Source organism: Marmota flaviventris, chromosome 1 (assembly GCF_047511675.1).
Source record: "Marmota flaviventris isolate mMarFla1 chromosome 1, mMarFla1.hap1, whole genome shotgun sequence".
In the NCBI taxonomy this organism is placed as follows: Eukaryota; Metazoa; Chordata; class Mammalia; order Rodentia; family Sciuridae; genus Marmota; species Marmota flaviventris.
Window position 1 is genome coordinate 86,076,396 of NC_092498.1, and position 15,768 is coordinate 86,092,163.

The following is a 15,768-nucleotide window of genomic DNA, read 5'->3' on the forward strand; positions in this document are numbered from 1 at the left end:
TCCTTCTCTGAGCAATTATTTAATCAGAAGATGGAAATATGTCCTTTTACTGTGCCTGTCTTTGCCTCTTCCAGTCAGTAGGCAGCTCTATCTTAAATGCAGGAGGGGAAATGTAATATTTAGCTCCTGTAGCATCAAATGAAAGAAGTACTTATACAATTGCATTTTTATTAGAAAGATACCAATCTCCTTTCTCTCTCCCCCTCCCCCTGGGGCCATAAAAAGAAAGCTGGGAGGGAAGAAGGAGAGGAAATAAATCCAGAGAATGGCAAATGCTAAATTCCTCTAGGAAACAGATGCTAGCATTCAGGCAGTCCAAGGAAGGGATCAGGGAGATTCTCCTGAGTTTAGCCCTCCTTTTTTTTTTTTTTCTTCTGGAGGTTTGGGGGAGTTTCAATCCCTTTAGATCTGTTTGGCTCTTCGAGGCGATTTCGGGAGAGATGGTTCTCTTCTGGCGCGATAAACGACTGCGAAGCGTCCGCGAAGGAGACCATAAGTCTGAACGCTCTTGGAAAGAGTTCTGCATCCTCTGCATGGTTGGTGATTCACGGGGTTAAGACGTCGGCCGGTTCGCTTTGACCGGAGCTGAAGAACACGGGACGACCGCCCTGAGTTTTCCCTACGCGCGGCCGCGGGGCACCTGTGCGCCCCCCACCGCGCCTGGGCCCGGCTGCCTTTGTTTCTGACAACCGGTCGTTCCACAGCCCCTGCGCCCTCCGCCTGCCTCCGCGGCAGCTGGGAACCAAGCAGCCCAGCAGGTCCGCCACACAGCCTTTCCAGATCTGCCGCCACCAAGAACCCCGACTGCCTTCCGGAATATTCGCCGAGCTTTTAGGCGAGCCGCCGGCCAGGCCCCAAGCCCAAGGAGCTGGGTAGGCGGTGGCGGCCTACTCCGCCAGCTCGCCTCCGCCTGAAGTCCACGCAGACACCCATCTTCAGCCAAAGAACCCCTTTTGAACACGGATGTTAATCAGAATAAAAACTTTATTATTTTTTTTTGTTTTGTTCTCAGAATGTGAGCAGCAAGGAATGTAGAACTCTCAAAACAAATCAGCATTTTTCGCGTTTACAGATTGGTTGTTCAGTTTTGCCGGATGTTACAAACCTAAATCACTGTTTTCAAACGCTGGATCCTCTCTGGTTTTATTGCATCATTACCGTTTTATCAAGGAATTATATTTCCCTTTCAAATAAAAATTTTATAAGTACGCCAATACACCATTGAACAAAAGGCCCAAGAAACCTTCTGAACAATCAGGGTACAGAATTTCTTTAATATAAATACGAACGGATGGGGATAAATAATATTTAAAACTTAGACTATTCAATGCTTGCAAAAAAAATATAAATAAATCTGACTGTTCACCAGCATACACACACGGAAAGACGTACACTTAGTCATCCTTGTACAGGGAGCCCCTGTTTCAAAGCGCCTTTGATTTTTTTTTTCTCGCTCTTTACAAGAAGTGCAATTTAAAAAACTAAAAATAAAATAAAATAAAAAGTAATCGCTCCCCCTCGGGAACCATAAAGTACGAACAAATTCACATTTGAAAACTCGACTAGAAAATTTGTTCATATACCCTGTTTCTGATCAAAGAGTGGAGAAGGTAAAGGGCGCAGGGCCAGTGGCCAAGCGAAGGGCGGGAAGAGATAAATATCGCTACTGATACTGACAGCCATTCCAGCAACCAAAATTGCTACGTCACATAAACAATAAAAATGCATTACCAAAGAAAACAAAATGGGGGGGGGGCGGGAGAAGGGAGCGAAGGAGAGAGAAAAGGGAGGGGCAGGAAAAACATTTAAAAAAAAAAAAGAAGAAAGAAAAAGGTGGGGGGGGGGGGGACTCTCCCGGCACGCAGCCCCAGCCCACCATCACAGGTGGGTGAGCTTGGGAGCTTCCTGAATTCTTCCCTGAGAAGGATGGTGGGCGGTAAGGTCCGTGTAGGTGGGGTGTGGCTCCCCTGGCCCTGGCGCGTGGTGGTGACCGCTGCCCAGCGGCCCAGCAGCCCCATAGTCCATGGCTGCAGAGGTGGCGTGGGGGAGGTGAGTTAGGCCAAAGAGTGCCGGCCCGGAGTTGCTCATGGGTTCCACATAGCTGCCCCCCACGAAGACGGGGCTTCCCTGTAAGTGTGGGGTCCCATAGCTGCCGTTGCCTTGCAGGCCATGAGCATGCGGGTCATAATCAGGAGTGCCCCCTGCGCTTGCCCCTGCCGCTGCATAGCGTTTCTGTGGGGGTGGGGGTGGCGGTGGGGCACAGCTGGGCAAGGGTGCAGGGTAGGAAGCGGGAGGCAGCCCATAGGTGCCTTGTGGGGGCTTGGAGAAGGGTGGGGGTGACTGGGGCTCATATGGGACACTGTTGACCAGCGAATGCATAGAGTTCAGATAGCCACCAGGGCCAGGAGGCACGGGGCTGCGACTTGGAGATTGGCCCCCCGATGATGTTAGCATGCCCTTGCCCTTCTGATCCTTCTTGTATTTCATGCGGCGGTTCTGGAACCAGATCTTGATCTGGCGTTCTGTGAGGTTCAGGAGGTTGGCCATCTCCACCCGGCGCGGCCGGCACAGGTAACGGTTGAAGTGGAACTCCTTTTCCAGTTCCACCAGCTGCGCACTCGTATAGGCTGTTCGTGCGCGTTTGGATGAAGCCTGCCCAGGCGGGCTCTTGTCACCAGCGCAGCTCTCTCCTGCCAGGACAGAGAGAGGAAGAGCACGTCAGGGGCTGCATATGGCCCCGCCCAGCTCCTGAACCAGCCTGGCCTCTCTTTCTCCAGGACCCAAAGATCCCTCCATCTGTTAGGGCCCCAAGAGGAATAGGATTTAGGTGCTGTCCTCTCTCCTGGTGGGGGAAACAGTGTAGGTGGTTAGTCCCTCTTTCAGCTTGTTTCAGGGAACAAATTATAGGCTTCTTCAAAGAGGGATGTGGACAGAAATCTCCACTGAGGTGAAGAGAAATCTCCACTAGCCTTCCTGGTCTGTATTTCCTTCCTGGCACTGACACATTTACTGGTCCTCTAGGCCCATCAGACAAGATTTCCTGTGGGCAGGTCTCACCATCATCATTCTTTTCCAGTATCCAGTAACTTTGGGACACCTAATGTATACTTCCAAACCTTCTTTTCCTCCTTAGCTGACTGAATGATGAGGCAGCAGATTCAACTGGCCAATTCTCCAACTATCCAGAGATGGGCAGAGTGAAAATCCCAAACTGAAAGGCTTCTGCCCAGAAGAGATCTCCTTGATGCTATCCATTTCTGGTGGGGAGGCTCAGGTCCCTCATGATGACCTATCCATTAGAGCTCCCCATGTCATTAAGCAGCCTACTAGAGCTTTGTCCACAAGTGTTATGCCCTCCTGTCCTCCTTGGCCCCCAAATCCTGGCTCTGGAGGCCCCAGATGCTCAGGCTTGGAGCAGAGCACTGGCAACTAGAGAGGGCAGGGGCAAAGGTAGCCAAGATGCTAGGAAGCCCAAGGCCTGGGGCCTTTCCTCCATTGGCCTCCAGTTCCAGGAGGCCCATGTGGTTCCCATTAAGATGACAAGCTGAATCCCCTCCCCCAGGAAATCCCTGGCTGCCTTCATTGTAACTAAGTCTGAGCAAAGCCTTCCCAGAGGTGAGGTAGCCACTCCATCTGCTGGAGCAAAAATGGCTCTGATCATAGACAAAGCATTGAATCTGACTTGGAGGGTGACTAGGCCTGCTTTTATTCTGCCACATTTCAATATGGGGAGGATGTCACTGTTTCATTAGAATACAGGAGCTGTGCTAAAAGAGAAACCGTGAAGCTGAGGATGGTTCTGCCTAGAGATCAGAACTCCAAAAATGAAATGGAGGGATTCCAACTTCATTAGTCTCCACTTGCTCTTGGGGAGGTCCAGAGAGACTCCCATCAGGTCTGTGTCTGGGGGTTCCTGGTACACAGAGGCCTTATCACCTCCTTAAATTGCCAAGATTCTGGAAAACTTTGAGGTGGGAAGGAAGGAGAGTGGGAGCAGTGGATTTCTGGAAATGTTCTACACTCTGCTGGCTGTGGCTGGAAGTGGCTTAGAGCCTCCTCCAGAAAGCACCCCTTTACCTGAGCTGGAGCCGCTGGTTTTCTGCTTTGTGTTTTGCCTCGACTCTTTCATCCAAGGGAAGATTTGTTTGGCCACGGTGGGCGAGTTGAGCAGGGGGCTCTTGGCTGCGCTGGCAGGGGTGGGGTTGCCGTTGGCATTCTGAGGAGGGGAGACAGAAGAAGGGGGCGGGGGAGCCGCAGGGGTGGGTGCAGGGGGCTGCGGTGGGGGCTGGGGAGGCTGTGGGGCAGGGGGTGCAACCTGGGGTGGTGGTGGGGGCAGAGCCGGGTCACCCAGGCCTGGGGGCTGGCTGGACTGGCCGCTCAAGGTGCGCAGGCACGCTTCGCTCAGTTCATGCGCCTTTGGATGGCCCCCTGCGCTGGCGCTGGCGGGAGACTGGAGTGAGCAAGCAGGTCTGTGATACTCGCCATCAGAGCCCAGAGCGGCGGATGCCGCATATGGCTGCTGACTGGCATTATAAGCAAACCCATTGGCTGCCTGGTAGGGGTAGCCACCGTAGATCGCCGAGCTGTCGTAGTAGGTCGCTTTTTGCATCGCGTTGTCTCACAATCTTGATCGCACACTCTGACAGGGGCTTGACACCCGTAAGGGCGCACATTGGCACGCCCCCGAGGTCACGTGACGCTCCGCCGCCAATGGCCGCTTGCCGCAGACCTGGGAGGGGGGCGAGAAGCGCAGCGCGGTGAGGGCTCCGCGCAAATCCATCTTACTCTCAATAGCTAAGTGACATGAAAGCCATAAAAGAAAAAGTGGTCAGCAATATTTAGCAGCACGACTTGGCCCCGGGCGCAGGGAGCCGCACTATAAAAAGCCGCTGGAATTTACTGGCAGCTACAAATATTTGCTTAACTTGCGTCTGGAGTTGGGGGATTTTCCGGGGAGAGAAAGGAGAATGACTGAGGCTGGAAGCTGAGTCTCTGGAGCCGAGGTCCAAAACAAGAAAGGCCTGGTAGGCTGGAAAGAACAAGACTGTAATCTTTCTTTTGGATGGGGGGAAAGAAACGTGGGTGCCCCTTCATCTCTGTCCCTTTACTATCATCCAGAGGCCCCAAGCCTCTCCCCTTGTCTGGATCTTGGAGAACCAGCCAGAAGGCAAGGGGGAGCTTGGGGGTCTTCCCGCTTTTTCCTGGAATCCCCACTTTAGTACTGACACTTGCCAAAAAGAGCCATAAGATGTGGTTATTCCTCATCCAGCCCCTGCTTGGATCTTCCTGTCCTCAAGAGAGGTTTCTGCGCGCGCGCGCGCGCACACACACACACACACACACACACACACACACAGTAAGCAATTGCCTTATCTGACCAGGCTGGATTTCAGAAACTGAGCTTTTTAGGCAGTTAATCTACCTTTGTTCAGGGATAGGACCCACCTCCTCTAAATGAGCTCCTGTGGCTAAGAAGCCCAGAGATAAAAGTTTGGGTGGAACACAGGTCTGTGTGTATGTTAGGAAGGGACCAACAACATCATCCTATCCAGCAAGTCACAACTCAAATCATGGACAGTTCTTTACTCTTTTCCTCTGCTACTTCTCAGGCACTTTGCAGCAAGTCACCCCCACCTCCTTTCCCCAGTTACAAGTTCCCAGATCCCCCTGTCTTGGATTTTCTGAGGTGCTGTTATTCAGAGCAATGATCAAATTCTACCTGTTAAAACATGATGGATTAGAGAAAAAAACAGCCCACCAGGAACCTGAAAAACCAGCGTTCATCTCCATGACCACGGCTTGAACTCTCTTTCCAACTTAACGATAATAGGTTCTGTCTTAGAAACTGCTATGTAATTTGATGTATGGGGGTCATTTGGCTCTGGAAGAGGAATGGAAGCACAAGCCATAAAATCCTGCCAGAGTTCCCTGATCTTTGTGTGCTGCTGTTGTTGATATTTGTTACTTGGTCTATTTACCTGCTTCAGAAACACCAAGTAAAGGATAACACTAAAGTCTGGGAATGTAGCTCAGTGGTAGAGCACTTGCCTATCTTGCAAGAGTCCCTGATCTCCAACACCACCAGGAAAGAAAAGAAAAGAAAAGGTGAGGAGTAACAACAATCTGAAAAGCAAGTGAAAACCTTAACCCTTTTTAATTTAGTTTGCAGAAATGAAATCGACATTTACTCTTTGTTTTCAACCTTTACATGCTTAACCTCTAGCTCTCACAAGAAAAGTTCCATATGAGTTGCATATATTCACACACATCACACATTCAAAATGTAAGTCCCTCTATTAACATTGTAATGATAATTCTTTAAGAAAATGGTATACACTTCATGCCCCAACTATGTATATTAAATCCCAGAATTATTCAAGTTTTCCAGGGATAGCAGATGTTAACTAGAAAAAATAATTTAATAAGCATCTACCAGTGGATGATTATAATTTTGTTTTTAATAATGGACTCCTTTAGATTTCATTATTAAACCAACAATCTGACCAACATCTGGAAAACAGGCACAATTAATTTTCCAGAACCTCAATTAAAAATTAAAGCATCACTTATCCGGAGTTACTGTGCATAATCATGAGCCCTGGAGTACTGTTACTCTTTTGGAAATAGATAAGCAGGTACAGATACCATGGTGGAAAGCAAATAAAGGATAAAGTAAAATTTAAAACTGAATAGCAATTTACTGTCTTGGTTTCTTGTTCTTTCGCTGAAAACAGTTCCTATTACATTTGACAGTGTTAATGTCTGGCATTATAAAATTTTTTAGATACCAGACTTGTGTAAAAAACGTCAGGTCAAGAAATTATTCTAGACACTTGAACAGCAAGATATTAGATAAAACAAAATTAAGTTAATTTTGAACATGCAATGTTTCTAGTGACTTGCTAATCCATTATCAGGGGCCTGCAGCTTACTTAAGCCTTTTCTTCAAGTTGTGCATTGTCTTGTAAAATAACGAAAATACCTTTTAAAAAAATCAAAGAGCATATGACAGCCCCCATAAACTTAAAATATACATTCAACACCAAGATCCCACCAAAGTCCTTCCTATTGTTTGAGGTCTGCAATCACCTTGGACCTCACACAATTCTCCCACAACTCAGCCCCCAAAGTTTCCAACCTAGTAAAGAAGTTGGAGATTTGCCAGCCAGGAAACTTTGCTTTGTACCCCCCAAGCAAGGATTGGGAGTTAAGGGAGTTTCCTCTGCAAAGATCTGTTTCTGGACAATAACCCCTAGGTGCAGGAGCTGAAGGAGGCTAAATCCAGTGCAGGCAACAAGAGCTATTGTCTCTCTGCAAGGTATGCCCCAATTCGACCTCCTTCCTCAAGATACTGCCCCCTTTTCCACTCCAGTCCCTTTCTTAGTCTGCTTTCACCCCGAGTTTGAACAAGATCGTCGAGAAAGAGCCCCTGCATCCCTTGCCCCCTAGCTCCTTTCCCGACTCAGAAAAGTTGAGGCCGAGATGAGGGGAGAGGGGTGAGTGGGGGCGGGGATGGGAAAGCGGCCTGAACTCAAAGTGTAAGGGTATCAGTCACTGCCGGGAAGGAAGCTCCGGCTTGTGAACTCTTCTTGAACCGAGATTTAAGTCTGCAGCTATAAATCACCGAGACGTAAACTCCGCCATTCAGCGCTCAGAGCGGCCGGTTGTGCCCCTGCTTACCTTAACTTCTGAAGAGCGCCGCGAGCGCAGGCTCGGGCTCCAGCCCCCAGCCCGGCTCCGCTGCCCCGCCGGGTCCCCTCGCGCGGGATGGGCACCGACCCTCAGCATCAGCCGAGACGGCGGGCTGGCTGGAGACCCCAAGGCCCGGACGCCGCCGCACACAGCGTGGTCGCCTTGCTGCTCCGGCACGGCTCGCCCAGGGCGGACTGGGGCGGCTTGGACCCCCCTCCCACCCACCCCACCCGCCCACCCCTCCCCCACAACACCCGCCCCCTGCCCTTTCTGAGGGCAGCAGCCGCGGCCAGGAGATAAGCGCTAGCGCAGCGCCGGGCTCTGCCTGGGCTAGTGGCACCGACTTGGGTATGTTTCTTATGAATATTACACGCGGAGCAACGTCTGGTCGGGGGTGCGGTGGGGGTGCTGGGGGCGGGCGGGAGGGAAGACCAAGGCGGCAGGGGAAGCGCGGGCCGGCGTGGGGGATGGGGCTGAGGCGAGGGGAGGGATAGGAGCGAGAGGGAGCTCGGCGGCGGGAGGAGGGCAGCCTCCCCCCACCCCTCCCTCTCCTCGCTCCTAGGCGTCACTAAAGTCTAGGAAAATTATGCTAATGAGGACGAACGGCTCTCACAAAGGGGCTCTCTTGCTGGGCTCTATTTCTTAGGAATCCGTTTGAGAAACCACACAACCCTCTCCCCTAGTCATTTCCAGTTAGGGGTGAGGGTAAAGGTAAAGAGAGAACCAGAAATGAGTTCCCCCAAGAGTTTGGGAGTTTACTTCACCTGCCACTCCTGATCCAGGCACCCCAAAGCCAATCTTCAGGGTGCTGGGATAGGGCCTTTCTCCAGAGACCTTCTCAAGAGCCAACTGGTCTCTTTGGTGATATTTTTAAGCAGAAACTCTTGGCATTTTGGTAGGCAGGAGGGAAGTGTCCTGGGGGAGAGGCACATTTGACCCGGGGTGAAATGAGTGTCTGGGCTCAAGCACAAGCAAGGGTGCCTAGCAGCTCTCCAGTGCCCACTGAATAGTACAGACACGAAGCTCACCTACAGGGAAGACAGATAAAACTCTGACCCCAGCACAAATGGACATGCATGATATGTCTCTCCCCAAAACCCGTGTTAGTAAAGTGGTCTTCCTTTACTGAACTGAGAGCTGAGAAAAGGCACGAGTTTGCCTGGTAATATTGTCATAACTTTAAAAAAGATGATATTCCTCCCAAGTCTTCCCTGAGCTCTATAGGTTCAGAAGCAAACTCTGCAACATGTATGAGTGTGGCAAAAGAGAGAAATGGAGCTTTCCTGCAATTCCAAGGCGTCAATGGCCGGGTCCTTCTCAAAGGAAGGTGTTAAAAATATAAGTAGTATGTTTAAACTGTCAGGGAGCCAAAGTGTCACCTTAGAGCAAAAACAAAGCCAGGGGAAAGGGAGAAATCAAAAAGCACTCTGGGCCAGGGTGGCCTCATGCATACCAATGGTTTTTGTCATTTATGGCCAGGCAAGATTTATGACTCGGCGCCCCAAAGCTGTAAACAGAGCACAAAACAGCAAACACTTGCTCCTTATGGCATATTGCAGCGGCACAACTTGAAAGCTGGAGCTAGCCGCGTAGGAGGTGAGAGTCAGCCGCAAAAATCCGCTCCGCGGCATTTTCTCTTCAAACCCGCCGAGTCGGATAGGGCATTTGAAGAAAGAAGGCGTGGGTCAATAATCAACCCGCACTTTCTCCTCCAAACTGCTGACGCGACTCTCACCGCCCTCTCAGCTAAGCCAGCTGCAGAGAAGGCCGGCTCTCTGTGAGAACCTGCCCCGGGAGGGGACGGGATGGGCCGAGAGGGCCGAGGGGACTGAGGGCGCCCAAGCAGAGGCTGGGGCTCCTAGAGCCCATACCTTCTCAGGACGCCAAGACCAAGCCGGGCAAACCACGGAGACTGGACCTGAGGAAAGGCAGGAGCCCGGGAGATCTGGGGTGGGAACTCAGCTCGGATCAGGGCCTCCACCCGCCCTTGACTAGGTGGCTTCTGAGTCACAGGCCCGGCAGGCAGAAGTGGGGCTCTGACTTAAAGACTAAGGTCTGGCACCCCGGCAGGCGGGCCTCATTCTTCTCTTCTGAAATCCAAAGGATTGGCTTTGGAGCAAGCGCAGGCAAGATGATTGAAAATAATTTATAATGGCTGAAGTTGTTTGTTGGTTTGTTATTGTTTTTTAAAAGAAAATATTTTTGCCTTCAGAAATTACCCGTTGCCGGCTGTGCCCTTTCTAGGCAAATCCCTCAACAATTCACCCGGCTTCTTCAAACTCACCAAGCTTCTCTTTGCTGAGAGGACCCAATGGCTCCTGGAACTCACCTCAAGTCCCCATGGTTCCTAATTTTTCTTCCAGGGGGACTAGAAGAAAACATTTTCTCAGCAGTAGAAGAGTACTTGGAGCAACAAAGGTGCCTGGTGGTACATTTCTACCATGCAAGGCAATGTCCTGCATATCTGTGAGAGAGCCTCAGCGGCTCCAAGGCTACCTGTGCAACCAGGGAAGAAGGTGAGGGGTAATTGTGGGCAAGAAGAGGCATTGAAATCTCAGAATGGGGAGAAAAGTCATTGAGGAATTATACTTGCCTGTGAGAGTGAGGCTGGCATTTTGAAGGTAGAACGGGACCGGCTTTTTAAAATAGCTGATAGTTTAGCTATAATGGAGTGGTTTTAGTTCTTTCCTGGGAGGATAAACTAACCCATGCTCTATAAAAGCAGCTATTGGCTTCTTCTCACTGTGCATGCTTTTATATAGAACCAGCTCAAGAGTCCATCGTTAGATATTTATTCTGTTTGCTGGCATTGAAGCGACAATAAAAAGATGCCTCTAACAAACCTCTATTCCCTTTCTCATTCTTTCTAGCGAAACTATATTATTTATGAGTCTTTAACTGGGTCAAAAATGTGCCAGAACTGGGTCATAAATCATATGAAATGCTGACAAGTAATTGAACAGCAATTAAAGCTTACATTTTATTTCCAAGGGGTGTTTTAGAGCACCAGAAATGGCTTCAGTTAAACAGTTACGGCAGAGACCGGCATAGGGAAGGGTAGAATCAACCAACCCTTCTGTTCTAGGGAAGTAAATTCCACTCAAGTAGGGGAAGTCTGGTTTTATTTTTTTTTTTTTAAGGAAATGAGATTAAAAAAAAAAAAAAAGTAAAAGAGGCAAATCCAATTCCTAACTCCTCACAGGCACCTTTTTTCCTGCTCCACGGAACAGAGGAAAGTGGAATTTCTTCCACCTTTTCAAGGAGTTTTCACTCTTCCCAGGAGTGTGGGGTCCCCAAAGCCCAATTAGCTCAGGCTTTCCCTGTAATTTGGATGCACAGTTTAACTCTCATCTTCCTCCATCCTGGCAACCACTCTGTTTCTGGGGCTCTGAAGCCAGAGATGTCTGCCCCTGCTTCCTGATAACTCTGTCTCTAGACTTTTGTCCCACTCAGGGCACACTGGTCAGTTCTTAAACTCTTCAACCTGGCTTGGGGGTATTCAGGGAGCACCCACACTGAACACACCGATGAAACCCAAACATAGTACCAGCTCCCTTCTGAATGTGAGAATAACCCAGCCTCCAGGCAATAAGCATGCTCACCACCACCCCTAGCCTCTCCAAGGTCTGAGCTGTCTTTTTCCATCCCTCCCAGGCAGACAGTGCTCGGTCCTCGGTGCTCATGGAAACAATGGCGCTCCCTCTGGGTTGGCTCCTTAGGTCCCAGCGTGTGGGGAAGCATGCCCTGCAACCCAGCACTGAACAAAGTGGCTGGAAGCATCATCAATAAAATGGCAGCGCATCTGTACATTTCCTCCATCGATTTTCCTCTTGCATCTGCTCAGGCTTCCCAGGTCAGCCCTAACCCTCCATCCCCACCGGCAAACACTACTGACCTAGGAAATATTTCCCTTCTTCTCTACCCGTCCCCCACGCCTTCCATGAGGTCTTGCCCTCCAGCTCTGTGCTCCGCCACCACTTCAGGACCCTCCCTCTGCTTGGGGCTGAGCTCCTGGGACTCCAGCCTGGCAGTGGACAAAGCCACCCCCATACTGGAGACTACTGGGCCCACCTAGTAGCTCCCAAGTATTCCTTTCTTTATAACCCTCAATTTTCCAGGGAATTAAACTCAGAGTCTGAGGTACTACTGGGAATCTTTCAAACGGTTTCGTTTCCAAAAGAGAAACAAAGGAAGAGAAAGGCTGAGGGTCCTGTCCATAATCCAGGGTCTCTTCGCCTGACCTTTGTCTCTCACAGCTATAACTCACTCTAGATATGAACAATCAACGGAAATACCTTAAAATAAATTCCATCCTCTCGGTGTAGCCTCCAGTCCCATCAGCTAGCTCTCCTAGAACCGCTCCATGAGCACTGAAAACTGCAACCCGCTGGAAGAGCACTCTCCGGAGAAGGGGAAGGAGAAGGAGGAGGTGGGTACGTGGGGGTGGGGGAAAAGCTCTCTCTCTCTCTGTAGAGAATCTAGAAAACGTAATCACAGGCTAAGCCTGCCTGGGTCTTCGCTCCAAATGCCACAATAATGTGCTGTATTATGTGCTCACGTGGTCATACGTCAACTTAAATCCTTTTATTTGAAATAGGGAATCACTGAAGGAACTAGGTTTCCAAGCCAAACATTTAGCTTTGGGGGAAGAGAAAAGGGGGACCTTGACCAGTAGTCAGTAAGTGTACTAAGTAGTAGGATGCTGGGGGCCACCCCCACTACATACACACAGACATGCCACACAAGGCGCTTATCTCCACTTATATTTCTTAAAACACATTCCAAACATGAGGGAACAGCAATGCTATCCATATTCTGAGAGTCCACTTAACTTTCCTTATGACCTTCCTACCACCGCAGACAAACTGAATTCAGCACTCCCAAGTCCCCTGTCTCCTCTGGCCCACAGGCCAGAATATGGAAGAGAGAAGCCTGAAAACAACTGGCCTATCATGACCAGTGGAGTTTGTAACACCCACAAAATGTACTATATCTACTTGAGACACGAAAAAAGGCCTATGATTACCTGACAAAATGTTAAAACTTCTTCTCCAAGTCCAGCCAGTTCTGTTCAATGGGCGCCTACTAGCAAAGATATGCTTTGCTTTAAAGCAGTGAGTCAAAGTTTTGAAAAATCTGGAGGACATAATGCCCTGGCCAAATCTGCACTTACACATTTACTCAGTGCATAGCTGAGTGTTACATAAAATTGTTAGAAGAAAAATGTAAGGGGAAATTATCTATATGCCTCTACAAGAGGGGTGGGGGGAAAGTACCAACCTTCACTGGGGTCCTTTGTGCTAACCTATAAGACAACTTGTGACCCTCTCTGCAGGAGGGTCTGTCTACCCTCCCCTAACACAACTCCATATCTATCAGCAGAAACTGAACTGAACCAATTCTGTTCTGGAAGAATCTGGTTAAAATAAATAAGCTGCACCCCAGGCTTTACCCCAACTTGTGCCTTTTGCTTGGTGACACTGCCCATTCGTTTCAATACTTCAACCCTTCACAAGCTGTCAATAATAAGTTTCCCTTTTCTGGTCTTAGTTTCTGAACTTTGAGTGCTCTAAGGCCAGTGAGCTCCTCAAGCTATATTCTTTTGTTCCTTAAGAGTGTGTCTTAAGCTAGTTATCTCTAAGTCTTAGGACTCAATTGTAGCAGCTGCAGAATGCTCCCTTTCCTTCCTTCCTTGAAAGGGAACAGGAGTCTGATGAGAACATAACACCCTAGTAAGGGTGCCTGGTCATGGGGGTGTCCAAATCAGGCAGGCAATAAAAGACCTAAGCCCTTAGAAGCAAGCCCTGGACAAAGCTGGTGGCAGTATTGCCATAAGGTTCTGTTTGTGGTATAGCTGGAAGAGGACCTCTATGTGACCTTTCCCACATCTGACCTAAATCAGAAGCTGAAAAGTCAGAACCCAAAGTGAAAACTTGCCTCTCTCAGATTTGGGAGATGGGGAACAGGATTATGGTTGGTTTCCAAATGAATTCTCCTGTCCCCCAAGGACTTAGTCCATTCATTCTTGTGCCTCTTGCACCTTATGAACCTCCATTCATTCACATTGAACACTCTACCCTAGAAAGAACTTGGAAGTATTGCCCACTTGCTGACAACTTCCCCCACCTCAGTTTCTATAGAAGCATCTACCCACAGATGAAAAGGGGCCCCCTTTAGAACTCTCAGGAGAGTTTTGGACAAATTGAAACTTTTGAGGCCATAAATCAACGCCAGAAGGCACTGGTACTGCTTCAGAGAAATACCTTAATGCCAGCAGGGCCCAGAAGCATCTCAGCTCAATCCTAGAGCCTCTATGCAGTTACCATCCCAGTTAATAATCGAACTGCTGTTTAAAAATTAACATGAAGCACTTGAGATGCAGTGATTTGGTAGGATGAGAAGGGAAAAGGAAAGCCAAAGGAACTTAACTTTTGAGGTAAAAATGACACCCCCCACCCCTACAAGACAGATTTTGAGCTGGGCAATTCACAGAAGACCTAACAGCTGAGAGTCTTCCTTCACCACTCTGAATTCTGTTTTCCTGGAGCCAAGCTATAAGCCTTTTAAAAACTCAGCTACCAATCTCCCTCCACTCACCCCACTAGCCTCCAACTTGACCAGGCTGTGATCCAGGCCACCAGCCAAAATAGGAAGAAAGTTGGCTTGGAAGGAGCAGGCAACCAAGGATACAGACCCTTAGTCAATATTTGCAAGGCTGTTAGCAGATTAGCTATATCTATACTCAAATACTGCAATCTGATAACTCTATCAAAACTACACTCAACATTTTTGTTGACTCTATTGGTTTTGCCACTCAGCATCAGGTCTCAGCCCACTGAGTGTGTGTGTGTGTGTGTATGTGTGTGTGTAGATGATAGATTATTATTTAACATGAGATATTCCCTGTGGTCTCAACTGCAGTATAAATGGGCTCCAGATTCTCTGGATATGTGTATCATGTTATACACATGGCCCCAAACTCTTGCAGCTATTATACCTGCAATTGTTCTGTTGTTTGCAGAAATGCAAATCATGTATACACACCGAGTTGCAAGTTCCTAAAATGTTCCATCTATATTTGATATGAACAGATATACAGTTGCTGAGAAAATATTATTACTATTATTCTGTTGACTTCCTATCTGATAAAATAATAATTTTATCTAGAGCACCATACCACCACTGAATAGCATGTTGCAATTAATTTAACAAGTTGATATCTATCTGGGGAGCAAATTTTAGGGAGCACTTAGACCTAAGGAATAGAAAACAAAATTTCAAAAACTCTTTTAAAATAAGTAATTCCTGAAACAATAAAGCAAATTCATTTGTTCATACCAAGCTTCTGAAAGCTATTCCAGCAGCCCCTCCCCCAAACAGGCACATAATTTATGGATCTTTTACAAGGTAATAAACCACAGTAATTACCTCCCTGCATCCCAAACTAAGAGAACAAATTAAGTCAGAACTTGAAAAGAATTTTAAAGAGTTTTTCCTTGTTCCAAATAGGAAAAGAAAATGCTAGGATTAGAAAGTGATAGTTTTTCCTGTAGGAAGAACCGTGGGTCAGCCCTGATGAAAAGCTGAAGGAGATCCCGTTGGCTCCAAAGGCCTACACATTCAAATACAGCGACTTCTCTCACGGATAGGCAAAAGAATCAGTGAAACTGCAAGGCACTGAGACAAGTTTCCTCAACCGAGAGCTGGTATTTCCAAACTCACAGCGCTGGTGCTGGTATTTCCAAACTCACAGCCCCAGTGCAGCTGCCTCGGAAGAAAAGGGGAGCAGCCCACGCAGCCGCCGCCGCCGCGCCCATGGCCTCTACTTGCTTTTACCTTGCAGTTCCTCGTGTGGTTTACAGGAAGACACAAACACCCCCTCTGGCTCCCTCCACCCCATCTTTGGCTTCTGCAACCGCTCAACTCCTTCAGCTTATCTGCTGGCTTTAGGGCAGACTCTTTGTCTGCTTGAAGTCCCGCATTGTCGGGGCGTGCAGCTAAAGAGAAGCCAGCTCCCAAACTCCTCCAAAGTTAAATATTGACCAGAATCTCTTTCAACCAGCTGTAGTTGCCAGG

At 48.6% G+C, this 15,768-nt stretch overlaps 1 protein-coding gene across 7 annotated transcripts in view; it reads right to left on the reverse strand.

The window, feature by feature from the left end:
- Nucleotides 1–966: 966 nt before the first annotated feature.
- The window catches only part of Hoxa3 (homeobox A3), a 44,595-nt gene continuing 29,793 nt past the window's right edge, over nucleotides 967–15,768 (reverse strand). For 5 of the 7 annotated variants that reach the window (XM_071613892.1, XM_071613891.1, XM_071613881.1 and 2 more), the window contains 2 exons: nucleotides 4,078–4,729; nucleotides 967–2,690 (listed from right to left, as the gene is read on the reverse strand). In XM_071613892.1, the coding sequence (XP_071469993.1) occupies nucleotides 1,879–2,690; nucleotides 4,078–4,609 (1,344 nt within the window). In that variant the 5' untranslated portion in view covers nucleotides 4,610–4,729 and the 3' untranslated portion in view covers nucleotides 967–1,878. Of the gene's footprint in view, nucleotides 2,691–4,077; nucleotides 4,730–7,680; nucleotides 7,890–8,456; nucleotides 9,392–15,768 lie in introns of those variants that run through there. The other 2 variants (XM_071613895.1, XM_071613894.1) reach the window with 2 other exon arrangements.